Genomic DNA, 27,134 nt, shown 5'->3' with positions numbered 1-27,134 from the left:
TAGTACAGAACTTTCCCTTGCTAGGGGAAAATTACAAACATATTTTCTTCAAGAACATTAGTTTTTGCAAATTTTGAACACAAAATTAACTAAAAGTTTACTTTTTTTTTAATGTATGCATAGATATATTTCTTTCTTTTATGACACTTTATCCCTTCCTAGGTAGAGGGAATATCTTAACAGTTCTATATGGTTTTTTTTTTCAGAGGAAAAGACCTTTCAGATTTGACTGAAAAAAATACTGCTGATCAGAAAAATAAGAGGTAAGCCTGTCATAATCTGCCTCTTATATACTTATAAAAGGTTTATGGTGGATTGGATATTAGTATTAATAGGTTCTGTTCAGTAAAATTAGATTTTTATTTGTTTTCAAATGAGTACAACAGTGACCTTTCTTCAAACTTAATTTTTCAATGGGTAATTTTTTTTATTATAGAGCATTTAATATACAATATGAATGTAAAATTATATTTTATATACCTGACATATGTTAATACATGAAAATCATTGTATTAAATCAGCTTTTTAACAGTCAAGAGAGACTTGGAGTAGATAATGACAACAAAGCAAGGGACACACTTTGATAGCCATTTCCATAGCTCATGGTACTGATGCCTGAACTGAATGAAAGTCACTTCCCAAGTTCAAGCGACAGGGTCACAGTCAGTTTGGAAGATGTAGGCAGGACCTTCACTATTAGTGTGGCACCGTGATGTGACACAGTGGCCATGAGCTGAAACACAAGACATTCTGACTGGCTGTATGGACAGCTGTCCAGCACTGGAGCAGCTTGCTTGGAAAGGTTGTGCCATCTCTTTCCTTGAAGGTTGTCAAGATCCAGCTAGACAAATACTTGAGCAGCCTGGTCTGGCCTCAGTGCTGCCTCTGCCTTGAGCAGAAGGTTGGACCAGAGAGGTTGAAGTCCCTGAATTCCAGCCTGAATTATCCTACAATGCTATGGACTGGACATTTCTGAGCCATTTGTAATTCTTTTGCAATGTCACATTGGAAAGAAACTGAAAAATATTGAAGGCTGAAAAGATAACTTACTTGTTGTAGTCAGAAGTCTTACCTGGGAAATTCATACAGTTTTTTGTTCTTCTTCAACATAAATAATTTAGTCCATTTAATATGTTTAGATTAAAGAAAATCTATTAATTCTAAGGTCTTTCTCACTTTCAGAGATGAGGACATTGGGGATCACACTGAAGTAAAGACTGCTGATGACCAAAGTAAAAAGCGGTGAGAATCAATGCATAATTCCCTCTAAAGTTTATTGATCAAATATCAAGACTTGTAGCTGTTTAGTCGAACCAGAAAATATTAATTCCTATTTCAAGCAAACAGAATTTGCCCAGTGTAAGATATCTGTATTATTTCTAAAATGTACCTGATTAACCAAATATAACAATAAGCTGCATGTATTTTTATAAGCGATGACGCAAACCTATAATCTCTTGCGGAGAGTGAAAATGACTAGTGACAAAATTCTAAGTATTTTTGTGCTTATCTAAGTGTTTTGTGAATTCAGCTGCTGGCATCTCAAACAAATATAAGAAAACACATTCCTAGTATAAAAGCTTTATTGCTGCTAGATTTCATTATTTACAAAAGCTAGGATCCATTTTGGACAATTAAAGTGAGGTTGTAGTATGGTTTTAGGTGCCATTCTGATGATGTCTTTTTTGAGTCTTCATTTAGTTGTATATTCACACGAAGAGGGAGAATGTAGTTATCTGTATAGATAGGCAGTTTTGCTATTTTTAATAGAAAATATTTTTATCCCAGCAGTTCCACTCGACAGTCTGACCAAGGAAGCATATACTGAGTATCTCATTGAATGAGATTCTCTTTCAGCTCTGGCAGGGGCCTGCCCCATCAGGAGTTGGGCACAAAGGAGGTGCTGCTTCCTGCAGCCCGCTCTGCATATAAAGCACCAAAAGCACTGAGGGAGGGTCCTTCAGCAGAGCCTCTGTCCTTGGCAAGCTCACTGAAATAATCAAGCTGCAGCCCACACATCCAGAGTTAAGGCAGATACTGATCACGTTGTTCCAGAATATAACCTCTGGCAGAACCAAACAAGAGCAGCCTTTGTCTGAGCTGCTTTATAAAATCATCAGAAATGCTATTAGCACTTATTCCTGATATCCCATAATTTGTCTGACAAGATCTATTTTTATGTTTGTTTGCCTGTGGCAGGGGAAACTGCAGGAGAAAGTTTCTCTTGCTTGAATTGTAGTCCCGCTTTTTGAAACGAGTCTACGTGTCTGTTTAGTTGGTAATTTCTAATAAAAACATAACTGTAGTATATCCAAAAAAAAAAAAAATTTGGAACTAAAATACAGTAAGCCTAAGAATACAACATTATGTAATACTGACAAGAAAACATGGAATGCTATCAACGAGACATTATTGCCCAGCTGAAAACCTCAGTCAGCACTAGAGAAAACTAGAATTCAATTAAAGTTAGATGAAGCTTCCAATATGAATATATATGAATATATCAGCATAAAGGAGGACTAAAAATTATAGGTCAGTGACTGCATTATTTTTCACCAGCAATGATTTAACCAAAATAAGCTAAATTGCTTTTACTTACTTTTTCTAGTCCAAGCTTCTGCATTCATTATTGTAAGTGTAAATTAAAACTGCAGCTGAAAAAGATTTCTAAAAATTGCTTATTTTCATGTTGTGTCGTTTTCTTTTTTACTTTAGGATAATTGAGAAAGCATATGAAAATCCTCCAAGGGCTCCAAATAATCTCCCAGAAATAAATTACTCTAATGACAGTGAAAGAAAGACCAGGTACTGTGAAAAATTAATTAGGTAGTATCTAAATGCCTTTTCTTGAAAAAAAATTAATAAAATTCTTTTTTATGCAATAAGTTTCAGGAATGCTTAGAAAGCTCTCATTGGTCTCTGGAATCATGGCAGCCCCTTTCTAAATCTGCTTCCAGGATCTCAGTCCCAGAAGATCACAAATCCCAACTCTAGTGTACACAGTGAGGAGGACAAGACACACCCTGTGTAGCTCTAGAGATATAGCTGAAACATAACATTTAGGGGGTCAGCTAAGCCAGAATTCTTATCTAATCAATAGAGAAAAGGCATTTCCTGAATGCTTTTATTTCTTATGAACTTGTTTCTTTATGAGACTGTAAGAAAAACATTACAGTCTTCACTTAAAGTGCCTTTTTAACTTCCTAAACCCATATGGGATAAATCTGAACTCAGGTATCATCAACCCAATCACTGACACTGTGGCATGGGATTCTGACTTTTTGATCAAGACATTTTATTTTAAAAAGCCATTTCTGTTGCAATACTTATGCTCTAGCTGGATTCTACCTCTACAAACCCACATCTTGTAAATCTGAGTGAAAAATATGATGTAGGGATATTTAATAGAGCTAGATGTACACCAGGTCTATTGGTATCAGGAAATAATTGAAATAAAAGGAAATGTTATCTTCTTCTTCATGGTCAAAATTATTTTCACAAATATGACAACAAAAAGTAGTTCATGAATGAAAGACCTTTATGGATTAAGAAAAACCTCTCTTCAGTATCAATTTATACATCTATTTGGATTAAATATTTATGTAGGAAGGACTGTTTAAAGAAATACATTGTATTGCTGTACAAATGCAAACTGCCTGAGTCAGGATTATTGACTCAGCAAGGAGATGAGAAATCTATTGAGCCTTACTGACAGGAAAGTAAAGGTCACAATCTTTCCCATAATTCACTTTATGGGATTTATGGTCAATGTCCCCATCCTTAACCTTATGCACACCTGATGTTTGCTGTGGATATGAATGGGGACAGGATCTTTAATCCTTCATATTCCTACATCTGTGGTTGGAGCACAGTTGAAATCTGTGTACTCTGAAAATTCTGCGTGACCTTGAAGGGCAAACCCATAAACTGGCCGAGAATAAAAGCAAAGCCAAACAGCCTACAATTTAAGATTAAAATTGAATATTCAACAGAAAAATCAATTAGCTTTTTTCAGAATTTTGTGCACAAACAGGCTCTGAGTTATAATATTCTGCTTATCTTTGAAAGTTAAAATAGAGAACAGTAATAGAAGAACGACAGGGCAAAGAATCTGCCACAATACTACCTTACATTTGATACGCTTTATATACTCTCTACTTGAAGCTCTAATGCCATTTTAATTAATGAAAACTTATTAAATGAATGGTCTTTGTAGGTTATTCTTTCAGGTTTTATGCAATAGGTTCTACAGAGTATTTTTGTTGTGTAGTTTGCTGTATGAGCAAGTCAAGGAGTGACTGATGTGATCTGAAAGAAGGGACGTGATCAGGTGCACAATTCTCAGACTACTGGGACTCAGTTTTCAGTTGGTGTCTCATCAAGCTGTCAGACTATGCATTTATTTAAATGTTCTGAGTTTCCTTACACTTTCAGTTGACAAGGTTAGAAACTGATGCTTTGGAAATATTTTTGCTGTAGCTTCAGAGTTTTTATTTTATACACTCCAGTTGTAGTTTTCTACCTAAGCTGTGGTTGTATATATTTGTGTATTTCAACCATAATACAGTTAGTATAATCCAAAGGATGCTGTTCTCTACACTAGAACACTTGAGGAAAGTATTTTTCTCTATACATTATCTTACTTCCTGTAAGATAATGCTACTTTCAGGCATGCAGCATGTAAATACCTATATTATGTTGAGTGTCCAATGCACAGTACTCACTTTGCCCAAGATTAAATAAATAAATATAAATAAATAAATAAATAAATATATATATATATAAATAAATAAATATAAATAAATAAAACCGTTAAATATGAGTTCAATGGAAGATTTGGGAAAAAATAAGCTTAACAAAAATAACAAGCACAGGCTCATACTTTACAGGAGCAAAGAAATTATATTCCTTGCAACTTTAGAAACTTTAGTTAACTGTACTAGAAATACACTCCACCCTGTGACATATCTTATGCACATTCTTGGTCAAGAGAATTTCTCAGCCAGAGAAACTCATTCAAAAGGGGATCACTTAGCTTTAGTTTGCATTCCTACTTTGTAAGTTTACTTTCATCTCACCTGAAATGTAAATGGAACATTGGGTGTTCATTTGAGGAGATATTTCCTCTGTGGTGAGCAAACCCATTTTGATTAAATAACAAGACCATTGTTATGTTCTATGAAATATAAATAAAACATTTATCATTTCAGTTTATCAGTAGCTACAATTTAAATGCATTTCTGGTGTTGCACAGAAATCAAATAAGACATATGTACTTTACAAAATACAGGTATGTAGAAAAGAGTATCTGAGTTTCATAACACCTTACACATGTTATCAATCTGTTGTATTTCCTGGAAAAAAGCAACATTTGGTAAATACATATGATTATAAACAATTGCTCCTAACATTGCAGAACATTATTCAAGACTGAGATGAAACATTTTATAATTGCTATATACCTTAAGAATTTCTGGAGAATAGGATAAATAAATTAATTCAGAAGTCTTCAAAACACACATGGCAGACTACTACTTCAACTGTCACATACATGTTCATCCCTTCCACGGAAACAAAACTGACATTTAAGAAACTTGGACATGGAATTGTTAAAAATAGAAGATTTAACTTCCCTGATAATTAAATTCAGTATATTCCTTTTACTCTGATATAAGGAACAATACAGTTACTGTGGTGAACACAAATCATACACTGAAAAGCCTGTATTATAAAGACTAATTCTAGGGACATACTATAATTTTGTTTGGATGTTTGACAGCTTTTTGAGGACAAGTGAAAGAAGAAGAGGAAAATGAAAAAATGTTGTCTGTCACCATTTTCTGATATGTATCATTTAGGCTGAGATATCAGCACAGGAAACGAAATACCATTATGTAAATTTTGCTCAATGGGCTTGTGGATTTTATTTTGAAGTGCTGAAGGATCATTCAAAAATAGAACACAGTCTAAGGACACTATATTACAAATATTATTATATTACTAATTTACACTTATTATTTGATATATTATTCTTGATGGTTGTGAAAAAAAAACAGAAAAAGAACTCATCACCAAGTATGATTTTTTTACAAGCATGTTGTCTTAGTTTATTTTGCATATTATCATCGATGTAGTGAAGTCTTTAAAAAAATGTGGTACTGTTTAGTGATAGCTATGTACTCTCTGCTTCACAGCAAATCATCATTTGGTGCCTATGAAGAAAATATAACTGGAAATACTATCAAAACTGTTTATTCTACTTCTGATCGGTAAGAACACATTAATAACATTGTAGAGTACTAAAGGACACAGACATTTACATAAGCATTCAAGTCTTCAGACAAAAGAGAGCCCTGGAAGTCACCATCATGAGACAGCTTTTCATACAAAGGTCGCTTTCAGTGAGATCTTGCCATCAAATCATGACCACAGTTCAGCAGCCTAATATTATGTTAGGCTTGTCACAGCTGACATTTTAAAATATCTATAGAAACAAGAGCCAATGCCTTAAGTGACAAAGTTGGCTTTGTGATTCTGTAGGTTTCTATCTCAGGCAGCTGCTTACTCCGCAAAATTTCCTTCCTTTGTGAGAACAATAATGACCAAATTTATGTACAAGCATGGAGGAATGACAGTGCTGTTGAAAACTATCTTTTCACACTAGTAAGATATTCCCAAATATAAGCAGGATATTTGCTCAATCTGTAATAACTTACCTTATAGGGAAAAAGAAGTTAGAAGTGCCCATTATTTTTAATTCAATTTGGACAGCCCTACTACCTGGAAATACATAATCAGAAAAACTTGTATCCTTTCCAACAAAAGGATAAGGAACTCTGGGGATGATTAAATATTAGTACAGCAGTTTGTCACTGATAGGCAAGGAGCAAGAGCCATTGATTTTGTAATGCTAAAACAACACCAACAGTTGTATCTAGACAAAGTACAGAGTGATGTCACATAGGAGGGCAGCAAGAGCTGAGAAAATTTAAAAAAATACTGTTGTCATATTATTTTAAAATTTAAAAAAATATTATAGTAGACTGTTCTATACATGAATCTGCTATAACTGCTATCAAGGTATGAGTTCTGTCTGCAGTGCAGAAAGTCAAAAAGGTTTTTTAGGCACCTCTGTATCACAGAGAATTCTGTGAACCAGACTTGTCAAATTATGGCAGTTTGAATTCAACTACCAATTTACTTTTGAGATTAAAACATTAAAATCATTCCCTTCCACCATATCCCTGTTTATTATAAATGCTCCCAGACATTCAGCAGCTTAATTAAGTTCATCAGAGAAGACCATTCTTTCTACCAAGGTATTTTTGCTGCTTGACAATTAAGCTCAGCAATTTTCCCATCACAGGAGCACGTGCATGACACCTGTTAACTGGAATGGAGAGAATACACAAATGGCATTCTTCCATTATGGCTATTGTACATTATACAAATGTCTTTCCCATGCAGTGTGCTAACCTTATCAAGTTTTCTGCTTGAGATTTCAATAGCAGCTCTTTTTCTGACAACTGATGTTATATTATATACACAGGAGTATAATTGGAAAAGATATATGTACATACTGCAGGAAGCCCTTGGGCATAGATGCCAAAATGATCTTAGATGCCTTGCAAATTTGCTGTCATTCCACTTGCTTCAAGGTAAGAAGATTTCACCTGCTATCAAGAAAAAAAATTTGATTGAAATACCTGCATTATAGTACACGTATAATAAGAGATCATTTAGGCCTTAGGCCTTCTCCACCTGTGAGAATTTTTAAAAAGTCTTGAGACTGGAGGAGAAGATTAATGTAGGAAATAATAATCTCTCCCTCTCTTCCCTACACAATCCCTTCCTTTTTCTTTCTATCTCCGTCTCTCCTCTCTCTACTCTCCTCCTCGCCTCTCCTCCCTTGAAACCATAAGCAGGATGAAGGATGCAGCTGAATGTATTCTTAAAGTCCTTCATATTTATAAGCCTTCACTTCAAGTCTGATACAGTGAATTATATAAACTTACACTTTCTTCATGTTGTAAAATTTTATTCAGTTTTTATGAAGATTTTTTAGGTCTTAATTGACATGTAAAACAATTTAATTATTAAAAAGTAGGTATTTTTTTCTATTTCCATTAAGAATGAAAGCACAGAAGAAATTTCTCTTTTGTTTGTAATTTCAAACTGTAAGCCTCAGCCTAAAATTCACTTTTAAAGTTAGGGTATGCCTGGCAATGCTCAGTTCTACAGTCTGTTTTCTTTCTGTCTCATTTGTCTTATTTCTGCTTGCATCTACAAACAGAGTTTGTTGTTCTAACAAACAATGCTCAGCAAAGTCAGTAAAATATTAGAATAGCTCATATTTCTGCCCAGTCCTGTGCAGCTTTTACTTCTGCTTCTGAGAGCAGTTCTTGTCCCTATTTACTACTGGAAAGTAACACAAATCAGAATACAGCAGTAAGGTTGCACTTCACATGTATGAAGCTGCATGTGCTTTTTGTTTACTGTGGACTTTCTGAGCTCTCTTGAGTACCAGGTAAGTATTTTATCCCATGGGAACTACTATGTAATACATCCTCAATACTATCATTGCAAGTAAATATAAGTTCTGGTCTGCTTCCATTCCTTTTAGACAGATCAACCCACCTAAAGAAGAATGTGCTTTTCATTAGGATTATTAACATGTTGGTAGTGGCTGAATTATCTGTTAAATACTTACATTTATTTTTTAAACTATATTTTTTTGTTACTATCAAACGGGGACCTGTCTGGCCAGGAAGATTCAGCTTAGTTTTTGTATAACTACAAATCAATGAAAGCATTGGCAAAAAAATTAAACAATTGATGTAGGTCTGCGGTTCATGCTTGCAGTTATGTATTTAGCTAAGTAGTGCAACTTCTTATAATTAATATTAATTTAGCTCCTTACAAATACCCTGTATCCATTAGAGATTTGCATATAGCTGACAGCAGCACATCATCCTAATTTCCTTGTAAAGGTATCTACCAGAAGTACATTAATTAAATAATCCAAATTTTAGATTTTTTTTTCTCTGTATAAAAATGCTAGCTAATATTAGTTATCAGAGCTGTGAAGACATGGCCACCCTTTTGCTAATTTAAACAAAGAAATATAAAATCAGATTTAGATAAATAATAAAGTTATGTGGGTATCAAGATCCTAGTTTCTGCATCAAATTACCATGCTTCTTGATCTACTGTAGACTTTCCTTGTGATCTTAGTAAGTCAGCCTCTGTGTGTATCTGTGCATCTTCATATGTGAAACATGGGCAATTCTTCTCTATCTCAAAAAATGAGCTTTTTTGAGACATTTGTGAAAGTAGTGTCCAGATACTGCAAAAATGGGAAACATAGTTAAGATAAAGTGTCATAAAATATTTTGAAATAAGCAAGTCTAGATTCTTTGAGATCTACTCTGAGTTACATGATTATGTGTGATCATTCTCCCTTTATTCAGTGAAGAAGGAAAAGGATCTCAAAATGGTGATTCATCTTATTGTAGGATAAACCCCTAAGCTAAAACAGAGAAAGTGAAAGTACCCTTTGGAAATGTCTGGGGAAAGGACAGGGTTGTTGAGTATTATGAGTACCTAGGCAACTAGTCAAGATACTGCTATCTGATTTTTAAATATCTAAAAGTGACATAGTCAGATATATAATTTCTTGTTCTCCAAAACTACTCTTTCAGACTTCATTTTTTATATTGCAGTACTAGTAACTCCTATTCTGGTCTGGGGTTGATTGTTTCCTAAAGGAAAGCATGCTGGGTAAGAGTATTAGAGAAATGTTTCATTTTAATTTTTCTTCATTCTTTGACTTGTGTGTTGAAGTGTGAAGTATGTAAGAGACCTTTGGAAGATCTAAAAGCAGGAGACAGCATTTGGATTTACAAAAAAACTGTGCACTGTGAGCCTTGTTATTCCAAAGTTAAAGGTAAGGCAGAAGACATATAATACTGAAGGTGGGAAAAACCATTTTTTGTGAACTTCATTCAAAAAGACTTCAATATATGAAAGCACAGCTGTTGCTTTTGATCATTTCTTAAATGTACTTAAACGTGTACTTAAATATTTTCAAAACATCTACTTCAGCAAATCTGATTGCTTAGGATGATATCCAGCCCCAGGTTCTAGATATCCTCTGTCTGTGAGGGAGATCTTGGTCACACTGCAAGTTATCTCTTCAGGTCTCTCTATAGAGTTGTACCTGGCCAATCAATAGAGACACCTAGAGGGGAGCAGTGGCACCTTGCCCTGGAAGTGAGAATAAATTGCAAGGCCATCTGAGAATCAGATTGTCCTACTGAAACAAATAAGCCAGGATGCAGAGGTATTTTCACCTAGTGGAGTAATTGTGACCAGTAGAGAGAAGATACAAAATCTATGAAATCATAATGAAGATATTACATGTGGTTATGATTCTTACCTTTGTGAGGAGCAAAGTGAGTAAAAAAAAACATGCAAGGCAAGGACAAATGAACATTTTGTTTTATTAATTTTTCTAGAAGTTGCTAGATTTTAAGTCTTTCCTCTTTATGACAATTATTTCACAATACTATAAATTAGTACCTCTGTACCAAATTAAGACAAACAGAGATGTAGATGAAATATTTTGATAAGCTGCTTTTCAACTATGTAATTCTGAGATAAGATCATGTTAACTAAAATTATATTAAAAATTTGTTTTCTTAAAATACTTTTGTTATTAACTCATTGCAAAATCTGATGGGAATGGGGAATTTTGCAAATAATTAGATTAGAAATTTAATAAAGCATAGTCACAGTTATAAAACTGTAGCAAGACATACCAAGGATCTCTATATTAAGCACAATACATTGGCATGTCCTATTTCATCAAGTTACAAGACAGACAGACTTCAGTAGATGTTATAAAAGAAAAACAGAAATCTGAAGTTTCCTTGTAGAACACTTGGAGCATAATGCTTTGCTTGGCATCTCTGACCAATCTTTTCTCTTTTGCAGAAAAATGGATCTACTAATTTTGACATACAGAATGTATGATGAAGAAATTATTATTGTTTAGTTAACTATATTGGCCTGTTAATTCAAAACACTGGGAAATTATTCATTTTTACTGCTGGGAATTCTCTGAATGAAAACCTACTGCATCGTTATTAAAATAATTATTTTAATGAGAATTTAGATGCATTTTTATACACACATTGCAGGAAGCAAAACAGGATATGAGTCAATATATTTATCAGATCTGTGAAAACACTAAATTTTACATAAAATCAATGATAATTTATTGAAATTTTATGGATTCCAAGACATTCCTACATATTTGTTTTGAAAGGACTGTATTCTCTTTTCCTCTAATATAAAGACCTGTTTGCTTAATATAGCATAAATGGGATTTTCTCATCAAGATTAGCCATTTAGAAGTCAGTTATTCAGTTTAAACTACTGTTTTTCATGCAGAGGGAAGTGGGTTCATATTGCACCTTCAAGGGGAGACATAAAACTCCAGAGAAAGGTTCTTCCCAAATAACTTAAATGATAAGTTTGAGACAGAACAAATGATTTTTGGAAAATGCATCTACAACTGCAGAAGGAATCTGGACAAAAATTGCTAGAGGGTTTTAAGAACCCCACTCCATGTTTAATCACAATTTTTTAAGAAGTACATACTTAATATGAAATAACAAAATAATGAAATACCTATTTTGCATGACAGCATGTTGTTGTATTTATCTTTCCTACTTTTATTAAACTGACTATCAAAACACTTTGAATGGATTCATCTTGCCTAAATTTATACATCTACAGTGTAGATTTCTGTTTCTGAGTTACTTGATCTATTCTAGCTTATATAGAGAAGCAGACATTTGTAGGAAGCAATTCAATTGGTCAGATGGCAAAGATCTGTTTTACTGTGACATTAGCCAATGTACATCTTTACTTCTGTGGGTTGCAAAGCAACCTGGAATGAACAGCTCTAGATTTCTAGACATCTATGTCAGTTATACTCCTTCCTTTGAGACTACAATGAAACCTTTTTTTTTTCCTTTTGGAGAGAATATAAGTATTCAAACTGAAAGAAGAATTCATGTTTTGTTATAATATGTTGTCTAAAATAATCAATAGTTCAGTAGCTTACTGGTCAGAAAAAGTTATTGAACTACTAGTCTTTGTCATGAGATGCTTTAGCTTATGGTTTATTCAGAACTGATTTTTCTGCCTTACATCTCAGTTTAAATGGACTTCCAGGACATGACAAAGACAGAGCTAGTGTTTGAAGGCTGCTTGGACCTAGGCAAGAGCTTAAAAGCATACAAAGTATTAAAGCTGTAGGTTAATAATAGACTGGTGAGTGGCTGTCCCAGTCAAATTCTCTCTCCTTGACTGCACATTTCATAGAGGGGGCAGGAGGTATGGATGTCTGTAATTTAAACCACTGGTCCTGCAGCTGAGTAAGGATGTTGTCTGGTTTAAAGGATGTTCAGAAACATTATGCAATGGATACATGAGACAGCAGATATTTTGTTTTGTTAATTTTATTAATATCTTATGAATTCATATCAGTAACTCTAATAAAACTTTAGTTATTGATATTTTTTTCTGGTGTGTGTCTCTTGCTGATGATATGTCCTAGTTAAACTATAATTGTTAAAACTCTGTGCTTTACCAGCAAACAATGATTTGCACAATGGGGTTAAAAAAGTACTGGGAAAATTTTAACGTCACAAATTTGGTCCTGTTGAGAAACCAACACTTATTGCTAAAGCTCAGTTGCAATGGAAGATGTTAGACATTCATTTGAGCCAGCACATTAGAATCTAGGACTTCCTAGTGTTTGAGGGGGATGAGAGATTTTAGTTCACTCCCCTAGAGACCAGAAGCTCTGGATGAAAATATCTGCTATTTAAAAGCTTACTGACAGAGAAGTAATAAGAAACAATAAATAATTCTGTGCTCATTAAGCCATCCTCACTAAACAGCCCTGGTAATTTTGCCATGTGTTTTTTTTTGTTATTTTTTATTATATGTTGTAAGTTGGCTAAGAAGAAACACCAGGTTTATGATTTACCATATCTGGCAGAGCAATACTCATTAAGAAAAATCATATTAACATCTCAATACCAATGTATCAAAACTTAAGTGTTTTTTGTCCCTTTTGCATATCATTAGCCTGTGGTGTTTCATTTCCCTTTGACTAATCCTTCCATGAAACAATCCAAATGAAGAGTTTGCTGGCAGCTGTTTTAATGAACGTGTTATCTTCAATAATGCATTAAATGAGACTGAAAAGCTGTACTGAGAGATGATGTACTAAATTATGTGGGGGTTTGTGATTCATCAGGCCCATTTTTTCAGTGTGTAATGGATACTTTATTTTACAAAGCTGGGGCATTGCTCTACGGGGAGGGGAATCAAGCAATCAGAGGAAAGGAATGAAATAATGCATATAATGCATATTGATGCAGTTAAATATGTAGATTGCTTCAAAACTACTGATACTTAAAAGAACAAGGAATGTCATAAGAACATCTTTGCTGTGTTAATATATTCTGTTGTATCCCGTGTAGGTTCCCACAGAACACTCAGGCTTAGCAACCCTTTTATCAGTGCTTGATACAGAGGGATAAACATCTGTAACACTCTCCCCTCATCCTCTTCCTCTTGCAATAAAGATCTGTGTCGGTTTGACAGGACATACTCTCTGTTACTTCACAAAGCCTCCTTACCCAGGCTTGTGAAGAACATCAAATGGATCTCGCATTTATTCCACAGGTCACCTCTATTCCTTGCTTTTTCCTATAGGGATGTGTATAGTGTTGGGATGGCTTCAGATGTTCAGTTTATTTACTCAAAATGATAAGTCAGAACTCCACTACTCTGTTTACCTTCCTTGATACTTGATGTTTTAACATAATCTCATTGTTTAGAATGAAATGTACCCACTTTCTGGTTGGTTTTGCTCTCTGATCATATGTGAACACTGCTCATTGTAGGTACTCTATTACACCAGGAGGTGATTTCAGCTTTCAGACTAGTTGGTGCCAGACTACAAGGGAGAAATGCATCCTTTTCTTCCTTCTGCTGCACCACAATACCTCATTTCTCTTCACAGAAGCAGAGACATCCATCATTCCATAAAGACAAAGGATAAAGAGACTAAATACATAGGTAGGTTTGATGTGCTGATGTCTGAAATTGTTGACAAAAATAGCTTTGTTTCGCTGCTTAACTGATGCAGAACAACTGAGTTCTTAAACTGATAAGGTCCTTCTTTGACTTCAAAGGCCTCCTCTTCTGTTTTGTGCTTTGCCTGGTCTGAGCAACTCAACTCTAATACCATCAGCAAAACCAGGACTTAAAACATTCCTTGCACTTCAGAGAGAAGAATCGGCAGGTATTCTCAAATATGTTTGGCACAATCTGCTAAAATGAGACCCTCCTGAACACTTCAGTAACTACCACCTTTTAAAACCATGGAGATTATGTTCTCTGAACAGAGGAACAGGGCCCAGAAAATGGAGTGCCAAGTTCAATATCTCCCCCAACATACCTAAGCAGGCTGTGTAACACAGTGGAACAGCTGGGTGTGTGGAATAAACAAGATGTTCCTGGTAGTCTTTTTGCCACATTCCCTGCCCAGAGCAGGTTGGATCCTTATGGCCTATGTTCCACTGGATAGCCACACTGCTTATTCATTATATGCTTATTGATAACTCAGGAATGACTCCTGAACAAATAACACATTGTCTTGGGAGCAAAGACCAAATCCTGGAATTTCATCATCCCATCTAAATGGTCTAATTAAGAATGAAAAACAGTGTCAATGATTAGAGGTGTTGTCTACATTCAGATTTGGCTTGAGTAGGACAGTGAGAGAATGAAATTTTGGAGAGTTTCATCTGAAGACTATTAAAAATACATCTTTATATGATAATCTCTTCTAACCCTTAGTATTTTCTTTGCCTTTCCAGCCTCTTTTGGGCAGGAACTCTCTCCAGTTTGTGCAGTATCCAGCACAGCAGTGGCCTCTGGGTGGTACTGCTGCACCTGTTTAAATGACCCAAGAAAAATTGAGTTTACCTCCCTTTCCAAGAAAGCTGCTTGGAAATTGAATATTTTTTTCATGGGGTTTTTATAACTGTGTCAGTTATAAATTGACAGCTACCTCACTGTAGGCTATGCCAGGACTTAAAAGTGACTGGTTTGGTCCTGTTAGTCAATATCTGAATATAATCATGCCAAAAGCACTTGTCTGAGTCTTGACATTGCAATGCAATCATCAGACATCTTTTTAGGGAGCTTAGACAGCAATTGTGGTGAAAAGAATTGGCAGCCAACATTTAAAAACTACTTGCTCAGGAAAAAAAGAAGATACAATCAATTCTGGAAAGAAAGGACAAACTTCTTCTGACATCCAAGCCATTTTTGCAAATGTTTAAATACTAAAAGAAGCAGAAAAGGGAGAAAACATAATGAAAAAGATGAAAGCATTATGCAAATAAATAAATTAAAGAATTTTAATAGTACTATTGTTGTAAATAATCCTCCCATTGAAATTAATAGTTAACCTTGACTGTAAGATGAATATTACAGTAAACATAGGTCTGTCTTCATATCTTCTGGTTCCTCCAGGGAGTTTCCACTCGTGGAACTTTGAATTATAATATCCCTGTATGTAGTTAAAATCTTGGAATTAAGAATGAGAATCCAGCTAACCATATTTGTAGCACTTTAATTTCAAATAGCCAAATAGTTAAACAATATTTGGGAAATTTACAGAAATATGTGACTGATAATGTATTTGAACATTGTTTTTACCTGTTTTCACAATTGAGAATGCATTTGAGCATTGACTATCCATTTGCCCAAGTGACATATGTGAAAGTAACAGAAAAACCTTTTGAACGAAACACCAGTTTTCTCACAGCAAAATTCTGTCTGGGAGCGAGCATACCAGTTCTGACATGACTGACATCTGTGGAAAGCCGAAGGAGGAAAGCCAGGAAGCAGCAGTGTTTTTTTCTGCCTCTAGTGAGAGGACATCCCAGATACCTAGTCAGAGGAGGGCACATGATTTGACAACTGTGGTTTCTGGCTTTTAATTTGGAGATCACCAGGACTATTTGAAAACTCCCCTGCCTTCTTATTCACAATCAGAATCTCCTCAGTAGAAACACAAATAAAACAGAGAGTGAAGATAGCAGGGACTTTGCTTCTCATAATGAAATTGGAGCAAACACAAGGAAAAGATCTAGCTAGGAAGAATACACTCCTTTAGCAATACCACAATTCATACACCCTTAGTCAATCCAGTGAACTTACTCAAGGAATACTTTTGCTGTACTGCATTTCTTCTATTTCCAGATTGCCCCAGAAAGGGCTGATTTTAGACCAGCTCTCCCCCAGCCTTGGAAGTGTGTCCAGCACTGATTGCACATCTCCAACATGGACAAAAGGGGCCCAGAGGGAGTAAGATCGATAGATCCGTCACCACTTGTGATAGATCCATCACTACCCAGACCCAGGAGTTCTGGCATGGCAGGAGGAAGGGCAAGGGGTTTTATGCCAGTCTAGTGATGTTGCAGCAAAGATCTCAAGTACTTTGCAAGTTATACAGTTTATGGAACAGTGGGTCCAGAAAAAACGTTTGGGTGTAAGTTTTCTAACTGTACCTAAATTACCCTCTTGGTATCTCTGTCATTTTATTGTATCTTTTGTGATTCAGTGGGTTATAGATAGTGTAAGGACAAGCTTTTACAAGCAAGCTTTTATATACTGTTTTCACAGGCTTTTTCTCTATCCCATCTGACAGTAAAAAATAAATGATAAAAATAAATTACATGGGCTTTTCAGGATAGCCACCAGAGATTCTTGCTTGACCAAACTGAACTTAGATGAAAATTCAGGTACTTATTTTTTTAAACCATTCCCTAGCTGAAAAGCTAACACACCCACTTTGACACAGAAAAGCCTTTCAAGCAACAGCAAATTTTCCATATTCCTTTGACATGGTGCCACTCAGATATGCCTTCTCAAACACAATTACTGACTGAGGGTTTTTTGTATTATTTAATTCTTTTTCCTGCATACATCACATAACCAATAAAAAGCACATTGCTGTTTATTTTTTAAGATTATAATTAAATCACTTTGCAGCATCATAAAGTCTTGAGTCTGTTGGCCTACACTTACTAACATTTTGCAAACTGTAAAAATCACTTACCTATCCACATGATGGACTTGCTAACATGGATAGTAATTTTTTCCACTTTTTTGCAAAGTTGATTAATTTCTTTAAGCTCTTTCCCCAACTATATGCAAATAGACAAAAAGTAAAGATGACAGAAGATTAATAAAAAGAAAAAATATATAACCAGAATTAGATGATTCCGTATTCAACTGCCACTGTTCCCTGAAGATAAGTCAAGCTGACATCTGGAGTCCTGGCAGAAGGTGTGTCATGGATTTTTAGCCTCCTGAAGAGAAGCTGTATTTCTTTCATTATGATCTTTACATTCAAACAGTATTTCAAAAGCTTTGCTTTTAGATTATCAGCTCATTTATTAATGACCTTGAACACATCTCCCCCTCAACCTTCTCTTTCCCATTCATCAGTGGTAAACCAAATTATACTTTCCAATATACTTGTATATTGGAGACAATGTAAATATTCAAACTTCTTTGAAAGTCTAATTAGTCTTTGTTATCGATGAAGATCAGTAGAAATAAACCCATCGTGATTTGCAAGACTTAGCTTGATGCTTTCAGTTTATAATACACAGAAGGATGGGAGGGAGAGGGCTCTAAAGCATTTGAAAGTCAGAATGATTTGATAACAATCAAATAACAACCCCTTGAACAAGAGCTGTCATGGATAATTCTGTCTAGATGGATCTGCAAACTAGCAGACCCTAAGTTTAATTCACAGACAGTATCTTTAGATGCCATAAGCACTGCAGCATTCTGAGCTCACTGAAATGATGCAATTTTGGATGTGTTCTTATAGTAAATTCATTCTAATGGTGATTACAATGTACTTCAATTTAATATTAAGTAAATAAGGAAAAAGCCTGGAGGAACCATGGTAGTTCAGGAGAAGGAAACAGTATAAAAAAAAGAGAAAGTCAATTAGCATGAAATTAGCAACACCCAGGAAGTCAAAATGTTTGCAAGACACTGAGAATGAGGAATCCATGCTGTAACTTTAGGATAAAGTGTTTAATTGCTCAAATAATCCAGAGTAAATGCACTAATTTAACAATAACAAATTGCTAGGTTTAGGTAGTATCCATGTAAAACCTCCATGGCAGCTCAAGTGTGACATTGTTGAGCTTCTCACTAACATTTACCCTACCCGCTCAAAGCAGGCTTGGTGCCAAACGAATTGGAAGCATTAGCTGGGACATCAGCCTTGAAAAAAACATGAAAACTGCTCTGGGGAAACTACATTTCATTTAGTCTTATTTTTTTATCAAGCCAATTTGTACAAATTGGAATAAATGACAGAATAGAGAAGCTATGAATATATATGATACATTGGAGGAGAGTCTGCACAGATTTTTTAAAGCAGGACATGCTCATGAATATATGAGTGTTTCTGAAGAAGCCAATATGCTTTTGGTTAAGCTGATTTCTTTAACAGAGAACACTTGGCTTTATAAGAAAACAAGAAGTGAGACTAGAAAGAAAACAATGGATTAGAAAATTCCGTTTTCATTATGGAGTGAGACAGGAAACAATGGGAGGTTTGGACTGACTTCTGTGGGGATAAGGCTATATAAATTAGGGCTTGTCAGCTGGGAAGAGAAGTATCTAAATTTTATATAGTCATGAATGACAAAGAGGAGCTGAATAGAGAATGATTAATCATTCTGTCTTTCTCAGAAAACCAGAACTAAGGGGCACCCAATCAAATTACTAAGCAGCAGATTTAAAGTAGATAATAAGAAGTAGTTTTTCTAACAATACATTATTAAATTGCAGCTCTAATTGCCACAGGGGGTTGTAAAGCCCTAATGTTTAAATGGCTTAAAAATGGGTCTCAGCAAATGGAATATTATTACACATTGGCTGCTATGAAAACTAAATGATCCAGATGTCCTGATTCAATGACTTCTGAAAGAGGGAAAATATCCCTCAATATTTTTCTTGTTTCTGAGATATTTTCCTTACAAAGCTACTATCAGCCCTTGCTAAAGGCAGAATACTGGATAGGATGGGCTTCTGCTGGCATGATAGTGGCTCTATTTTTATAAAACTATTTTCACAGTAATTTTTCAGACTGGAACTGCATTTTAAAATAATCTCATGAGACTTGGAGTTTGCTGTCCATGCTCTGACCTTATTGTCACACATCTTTTGTATAGCCCAGACTGGATTACAGCAATTAATTCTTTACTGACTTGCCTGAAAGGCAGATCCAGCCTGCAGCTATTGCAGCATAAAGCAACAAGCTTATTACCAGAAATGAGCAGATGGGATTTGCGGACTTCCTGCTTCTTTGTTCTCTGCATCGATAGCCTATTAGTAACTACACTGATTCAGAAATTCCTACCATAGGATACTGTGTAAGTAGCATTCTATAGTAGATTTCTACTGATTTAGGGCATATAATTTCTCAAGTCCAAGAGTAACAGGTTTCATGGGCACATTAGGATGTTTGGGGTTGGTGTTAGACACATTTTATCAATGCCTTAAAAAAAGCATGGAACCATCAAGCCTTCAGTGTGGTTTGTAAAGTGCTGATAAAGTTCTGGGTTTATCAAAGTCAATATCTGTTGCTGGCATACTGAATGGAACTCATTAATAATTTATTAGTAATGTCAGTATTGGGAGGAGAGTAATTTATGTTTAAAAAACCAAACAATTAGGTTAACTATTTCAAAGACTAAGATGTTCAAATCATCTTTGCAGTATTCAAACTGATCAACCTGAAAACCACAGGACAGTGTATTTATCAACATACATTTTAGCTGCCAGCACCACTGTGTGAAGCTATGCTATAAGTGGAATTATGTGTTAGTGAAATTACAAGTACACTTAAAATAGAGCAACAAATACAACACAGTGAAATGCATTTTTACCCTTTACTAAATCCATGTGTACAGGAAATGCCTGAAAAAAACAGAGTCTTTCACACTGACTGTGAACATGGTAGCTGAAATATGCACAACTTCAAGTTGTTTTCTACCCATACTACTGGGTTTCTAACTTAAGAAGTCCCAGTCAAGAAGGAGCCAAGCTCTGGACCATTTTCTTAGTGATATGATGTCAATTATCAATGCATCTGTCTGAAAAAGATGTATTCGTACCCATGCTAGGGCATGACGCTAACTCCTATGTTTTTTCTCTTTGGCAACTGAGTTCTGAAATGAATGCCTGCAAGCAACATTTGTGTAGGTGGCACAAGCAGTGGAGGGCATTTGAAAATTGTCAACTGTTTATACTCATAACTGAGGACAAGCATTCCCTTGGTGACTCTTAAGATCCTCTGCTATGATGCTACATGCTCTATACTGTCTTCAAATGTGTCTCCTGATATATCTTCAAACTGGTGTCTGCATCAAGATATTTTTAGTGATGCAATAGTTAGACCATACTGTCATGTTCCTGTTCTGACAACTGAAATTTTCAGATACCCATTTACTGTTTTTTTTTGTTGGTCCACTAAAAGACTTTGCATCCTTGGCTCAAATTTTAAAAAAAAAAATCCTCCCTTTTGAATCTCTTTTGAGTATTTCATGGAATTATCAAAGTTGGAAGACACCTTCAAGGTCATCTAGTCCAACCATCAACCTGGCACCACTACAATCACCTCTGACCCATATCCCCAGCTGCCACATCCAGACACCACTCTGCTTCCAGAGACAGTGGTTCCACCACCCATGTAGGCAACTTATTGCAATGCCTAACTACTCTTTCAGTGAAGAAAATGTTATGATATATAACTGCATCTCTACTGCCTCGTTGCATCCTCCAGCACTGATATTATAATAAATATCTTCTTTGCTTTTTTTTTCATTGTAAACTAGTGATGTATAATAAACTCAATATTACATATGCTGCCAATTCATCTTTTTATATAATTTTGCAGTTTTACTGGATTAACAATGCACTTCTAAGAATTAAGGCTAGTACCATTATTAGTGATAACAAACTGAGAGATACATATTTTGCCTGGGACTAAATATATAGAAGCTCAATTCTCCTTTTCCTTGTGGGAATAAAGATTATAGCTATCCGTAGTCATGAAAACTGGATTCTGTTACTCATTCAAATAAAACATGACAGAATAGGAGCCAGTTGGTTTTTACACTCTCAACACTTTCCCCCTTCTTTGTTCCAAAGGGACAGAGAAGACACAACCAAACTTTTGGATTAAGTGCTATCTAGTTACATAGTAGTACACTGGGGGCTGTATTTACTCTCTTTCTCTTTACTCTCTTAGAAATTATATCATCTGGAAATCAATGCTTTGTGCTCCACTCTAGGTTCCTTTCTAGTCATAGGACTGGTTGTTATTATCTATACTGCAAGAGTGCTTGAAAGACTGACAAACAATAGTGAGGCTGTCCTGTGCACATGCAGAAGAAAGTTTCCGGATTATAAACAAAAGAGACAAGATTGTGACAGGCTGGATGATTTCAAAGTTGACTTATGCCCTGAACAGAGAGTCAATGTCTGTTCCTCTTCACACCAGAAACCTGAGACAGCAAGGAAGCGGGGTGAAGGCAGCAGTGGCTGACAGTGCTACTGCTCTGCCGAAGGCTGATGTTCAAGAACTGGATAGTGACTGACGAATAGCTATTTTTAGTGGGTAGCTGAGCAACTCACAACCCTTAGACTCAAAGAAACATTTAGGCTGACAAAGACATCAAAGATCACTGAGTCTATTAACCCAGCACTTCCAACTCCTCACTAAACCATTCCCGAGTGCCACATCTACACATCTTGTAAATACTTTCAGGATGGTGACTCAACCATTTCCCTGGGCACTCTTTTCTAATGCTTGATGACACTTTTGGTGAAGAAGTATTTTATAATATCTAATCTAAACGTGCCCTGACTTAATGAGATTTGTTCCTGATTTTGTATCAGAGCTGTAGGAGAATTAGGACTGTGACTCAGAAGGTTGTCCCCTAAAACTGTAGCCAGAGGAAATGAACTGAATGAGGATTGTGTGATGCCCGAGCTGCTTTGGGCAACACCGAATCTCTGCTCACCTCCTAGGTGACACAAGGGACACAAGCACTGGCTTCTAACAGTGCTGAGCAACGAAAGACAACGCAAAACCACTACCGTAAGTGAACATTATTCGTCCCTCTCCCTCTCAAAGATTTGCAAGCCACAAGCCCATCGATGTATTTGGATTGTGTTAAGAAAGACATTTCAATACGAGGGCATCTTTCACCTCAGGAGCTCTCCTATACGTAACCAATATACAGTTACGTAGTTGTCAACAATGCTCGGTTCAGTCTTTGCTTTACCACCACCGCAACTTCAAAACCGCGTCGCTTTCCTCGCTTTGCGCCTAAACTCCCAGAATCAGCATGTTTCAACCCTACAAACAGCGGCTTTTGGCTGAATTAGTTCCTTTCGAGCCCAACAAAGCCTCTATTTGTGATTCCTATTCCCCTCACACTCTCAATCTGCATAATTACAACCCTGACACCACCAGGCTCTAATTACGCGGCTCACGAGAGGCGCGGCGCCCTGGGCCGGCTCCAGCCCGCGGGCGAGGGGGGCGCAGTGGGGGGAAGGCGCTTTTCCTTAAACACGCGGGCTGCCCGCGGAGGTGTCGGTGCCGCCGCTCCGCGGGGCTGGATGGGGGCGCCGGGCGGCTCTTTGTTCCTGCCGAGTGCGTGTGCGCGGCGCTCGGGCTGCCGGGGTGGGAGGGGATCGCGCCCGCGCCGCCGTTAACGGGAGGCGCAGGAGCGGCGGAGCGGGGCCGGGCGGCACCGCGGCGCAGGGCCGGACCCCGGCGCTCCCGCCTCCCCCGGGGGCCGGGCGCTGCCCTCCGGCGGCGCGGCGGAGCAGGTGCCGGCGGCGGCGGCGGGCCGGCAGGATGGAGGCTGCCTTGCTGAAGCCGGCGATGATGGCGGAGGTGAAGGGGAGCGGCGCCGGCTCTGCCGTCAGCGCCGAGCTGGAGGTGAAGAAGCTGCAGGAGCTGGTGCGGAAGCTGGAGAAGCAGAACGAGCAGCTCCGGAGCCGCGCCGCCGCCGCCGCGGTGGCCACCGGCCCGCCCAGCCCGCACCTGCTGCTGGCCCCGCCGCCGGCCCCGGGCGGGCTGCGCCCCGCCAGCCCCCCCGCCGCGGGCGCGCCCAGCCCGGTGCCCGCGCTGCTGTGCCCGCCGGAGCCCCTCGCCTACTTCAAGCCCTCGCCTGGGCCGCCGGCCGCCGGCGGCGGCCAAGAAGGCGGCGGCGGTGCGGGGGCGGCGGCCACGGTGCTGGACGAGGTGGCGGTGCTGGAGCTGGAGGACGGCTGCGGAGAGGACGAGGATACATGGTACATACGGCTCGGCCCTGCCCGGCTCCGCGGCGCGGGTGTGCTCGCCGGCCGGGCCTCCCGCAGCGGGCTCCCGGCTCTGACTAGCATTAGCCCCCAAATCCACTTGATCTCCCCTCTGACGCTGAAATCTGCTCTATTTTTTTATTGCTATTGTTTCCCCCTTCTCTCCATCCCCCCGCTCCAAACCGTGCCGCCCTGCGGAGGGAAGGGCCCCGTGTCGGGACGCGGCTCCACCGCCCGGCTCGCCCGGGGCGTCGCGCCCTCCGTGGGGAGCGATCTCGTTTTCCGCCCCGAGGAATAGCGTTCAGATCTCAGCCTGGTTTCAGCCCCGTGTTTACATAAGGAATTAAAAATTGCGGGATTTCGTTCCGGGAAAGCCTTGATCTGAGCAGCGCTGCCTCCTCATCCTAAAATCTCTGTCAAATTGTCTCCCATCTTCAGGGATTTGGGAAGGCTTTTGTCTTTTAGACGTTGATCTAAATTGTGTATCTTACGCGCCCATGTAGCTCCAAAAGGCACGGCGGGGTGCTAGTAAATGTAATAAATCGGAAATGAATAGCGAATGGATAGAGCAAAAAATCAAATCGACCTGGACTTGTTAACCTGTGTAACCTGGAATGGTTACGCTCCCGTAAAAAGAAACGGAAGGGGAGACGGCAAGATAGAGATGCAAGTAGATCAGTAAAGCTAGTGCCTCAAAACCTGTTTCAGCAGCGTGGGCGAACATCACAGGGACAGTGCTGGAATACTGTCTTGGCTGTGTAACCATGTGGAATGTCATTGATCCTCAATTTGTTTTCAAGTGTCAACAGCAATATACATATCACCTTTATTTAAATAAGTTTTAGAGTATCTGTCTAAGCTTCCATGTAGCTCTCCTTTTCGTGAGGTTAGTTTTTGAATCAAGCTATAAGTTAATGTCAGATGAGAATAAATTGTAGTGTAAGGAAGCTGTGTTTGAATATCTTTAATTTTGGTTGAAAATAGAATGTTCAAAAATTAATCTAAATGTCAGGAATGTTTCTGATTATTGTTCATGGTATACAATACCGTGTTTCTGAAAATGGCTTTTGAGAATCGTGTACAAATTGTGTGGAATTTTTTGTCAGTGTTGCTTCATTGTGCGAGTAGTTGGTCTGCGCAGGGCTGGTTTGGGCTTGTCAGTCCAGACTTAAATCACATTTTATATTGGGTCTAACTTCTAGCTTTCCAGGCATTAAGGAATATCAAATTTATTTGATAATGGCTTCTTAAACAAAATGTTTTTCTTGTTTACGTTTTAAGATGGTTGTCAGTAGTTGTTGCATTACGTGACATAGTGAAATTTCCAATTTGATCTCCTTCCTGGGAGCAATCCTAGATTTGGGTGTCAGAACTTACCTTTATGTCACATATGTATGTGTCCACAGGCAGAATTTCATGACAGGGATTTGTTAACAAATCTATTGCACTAGGAGCGAGTTGTTTTAGTTGTTGAATGTTTTTAGTTCAAGGATGAATCTCAGTCATTGTCCATGAAAGGTCAGGCATGTGATGCCAGTTGCTTGGGGCTTTTTTGTAATCTCAGTCTTTAAAGCAAACTGCTACCTGGAAAGCCAAAGCCTGCAGTGTATATCCTAGTTCTTGATTAGTAATTTTAGGCCTTAAATACCTTTGGGGTTTTGTGTTTTGTTTGCTTTTTTTTTTTTTTTGTGTTTTTTTTTTTTTTGTTTGTTTGTTTTTTTTTAACTGCCGTTAAAAAATACCCCAAAACCAACCAGCCTTTTCAGACTACTTTGTAGTGTTCAGCTTTTTACTTGAAAGTCTGATCATCAGTCAGATTTTTAGCTTTTGAAGCACTTCTGCAGGTTAACAGGAAACCTGAAAGCTTTTCTTTGCTTTGCTTTTTGGTTTTCTCAGCATCATTTTTAAACGTGTGGTCAAGCACTGCAGGAAGTCTGGGGAAATGAGTCCTCTCCTCAGAGCAGTTCAATAGTTGATCTCTGCTGGGATTGCCAAGGGAGATGGCAATCGCAGTGAGGATATTTGTTCCTTGTCAACTGGATAGACAGTGCTGATTGACTTCAAAGGCAAAGAGCTCCATGGAGTGCACACTGCAGAAGGGGTGCTCTGCTGGGTCTTGGGTAGCTCTTGAGCCAAAACTATGAAGGTGAAAGGCTGCTACTACCTATTTTTTGTAATTAGTGACCCCATCAGTGACCCCTTGAGGGGCAAAATTCTGTTTAGTTTTTGGTCTTGCCTTTTACTCCCCCTTTGTACAGGCCAGATCCTTAAGGAGGGTGGGATGTTCTACTGGTGCCTTGAGAATCTGGCACTGGGTGTCTTTATGTCTTTAGCCTCATGTCTCAGAGGTGGTCAGGCCAGGTGTGTCAGAGTCTTGTCCAGCAGACAAGAATAATTTGCTCCCTGGAAGATAAGCACTCTCCCAGGTGAGTTGGCATCTGCTGTGCCTGCTAATCTGCCAGGGTGACAGCAGCAACCTAGATCTCAGCCTCAAGAATTCTCCCATGAAATCTGCTTTGAAACCTGGTTTCCTAATGTGCAATTGATCAGTTGCCAACTCCTGTCTGAGAAGAATGCACATACGCTACCTTTTTTTGCATATGTGCTTTTTTTTTCCTTTTCTGCTGGTGTTGAATGTTGAAAATAGATTTTCAGTGTTTCTCATCTAATGGTTTTCAATCATTACAAATATGACTTGAACAACACGTGGGTCATCCATGTGAAGATAAAAATCAGGTGCTGAAATTATATAAATCTCCAGTAAATATAAGTAGAGGGAAAAGCAAGAACACCTTTGGTGTTTGTACAGCACCTGATAGATTTGAACTTCAAGCAGTGCTAAAATTCAGACAATGGTAGTGATTAGATAGGAGATTTTAATGTGAAATCTACTTGAACTTTGGATGTGCCAGAGGTGTAGAGTTGATAATTTGCCACCTATTTTTCTGAGGAGGGAAGAAAGGAAACTGATGTAAACTCTTCTACTTCAGGATATATTTCTTTTTATTTGATACCCTCTTGCAGGGCTTTGGATGTTATAAATTATTAGTGATCTAATAGGAAAGTGAGCATACAGAAGCAAACTTTGCAGTATTGTGTATCTTGCTGATATTTCTGTGTGTTTTCGTTAAGGTTGTACGTCTTGCCTACCAAGACTCACACTCCTCAAGAGAAGTCACTGAGCCCTCTGCAGTGGTGCAGACGTGTTCTGGATCATCCAACTCCTGAGATTGAAGCTGCAAAACGTTCCCTATGCTTTAGATTGGAGCAAGGTAATCTTATTCTGTTATTTAGTTATTAGGAGGTTGGCATTTTTGGTCTGGTGTTTCACTCCTCTTTGGTGTTTTCACAATTTAGTAGGCTTCATACATGGCAGATGTGGAGTTTCTTTATATGTATGCAAGTCTTCCTTCATTACATAAATGCTGACAAATGATTGATTTTTTTCATTTCTGATCATGTAGTTTTTAAAGTATTTGCCTCCTTTGTTATCCATCTTTTCTCCTGCAAAACTTGTTGTTCTAACTTGTCAGTTTTCATCCAGGGCTTAAAACAGAGAACTTCCCGACAAAGAAATACTGATGCTAACTTTACTGTTGGTATATCTGTTGAGGTTTGAAAAAAGGTGC

General features: G+C 37.8%; 2 protein-coding genes across 13 annotated transcripts in view; both read left to right on the top strand.

The window, feature by feature from the left end:
• SCEL (sciellin) overlaps nucleotides 1-12,587 on the top strand; it is a 68,736-nt gene extending 56,149 nt beyond the window's left edge. For all 11 annotated transcript variants that reach the window (XM_085576607.1, XM_085576547.1, XM_085576598.1 and 8 more), the window contains 7 exons: nucleotides 207-263; nucleotides 1,183-1,242; nucleotides 2,716-2,805; nucleotides 6,195-6,269; nucleotides 7,550-7,658; nucleotides 9,844-9,946; nucleotides 10,996-12,587. In XM_085576607.1, the coding sequence (XP_085432733.1) occupies nucleotides 207-263; nucleotides 1,183-1,242; nucleotides 2,716-2,805; nucleotides 6,195-6,269; nucleotides 7,550-7,658; nucleotides 9,844-9,946; nucleotides 10,996-11,012 (511 nt within the window). In that variant the 3' untranslated portion in view covers nucleotides 11,013-12,587. The remainder of the gene's footprint in view (nucleotides 1-206; nucleotides 264-1,182; nucleotides 1,243-2,715; nucleotides 2,806-6,194; nucleotides 6,270-7,549; nucleotides 7,659-9,843; nucleotides 9,947-10,995) is intronic.
• Nucleotides 12,588-22,886: 10,299 nt separating this feature from the next.
• Nucleotides 22,887-27,134, top strand: part of SLAIN1 (SLAIN family member 1) — a 44,800-nt gene continuing 40,552 nt past the window's right edge. Inside the window, exons 1-2 of one of the 2 annotated variants that reach the window (XM_021548043.3) lie at nucleotides 22,887-23,499; nucleotides 26,638-26,777. In XM_021548043.3, coding sequence (XP_021403718.2) covers nucleotides 23,060-23,499; nucleotides 26,638-26,777 — 580 coding nt within the window. In that variant the 5' untranslated portion in view covers nucleotides 22,887-23,059. The remainder of the gene's footprint in view (nucleotides 23,500-26,637; nucleotides 26,778-27,134) is intronic. The other variant, XM_021548044.4, reaches the window with a different exon arrangement.

Source organism: Lonchura striata, chromosome 1 (assembly GCF_050655825.1).
Source record: "Lonchura striata isolate lonStrDom1 chromosome 1, ASM5065582v1, whole genome shotgun sequence".
NCBI classification, from domain to species: Eukaryota; Metazoa; Chordata; class Aves; order Passeriformes; family Estrildidae; genus Lonchura; species Lonchura striata.
The sequence above is the reverse complement of the archived record's forward strand: the minus strand, read 5'-3'. Positions and strand labels throughout refer to the sequence as shown.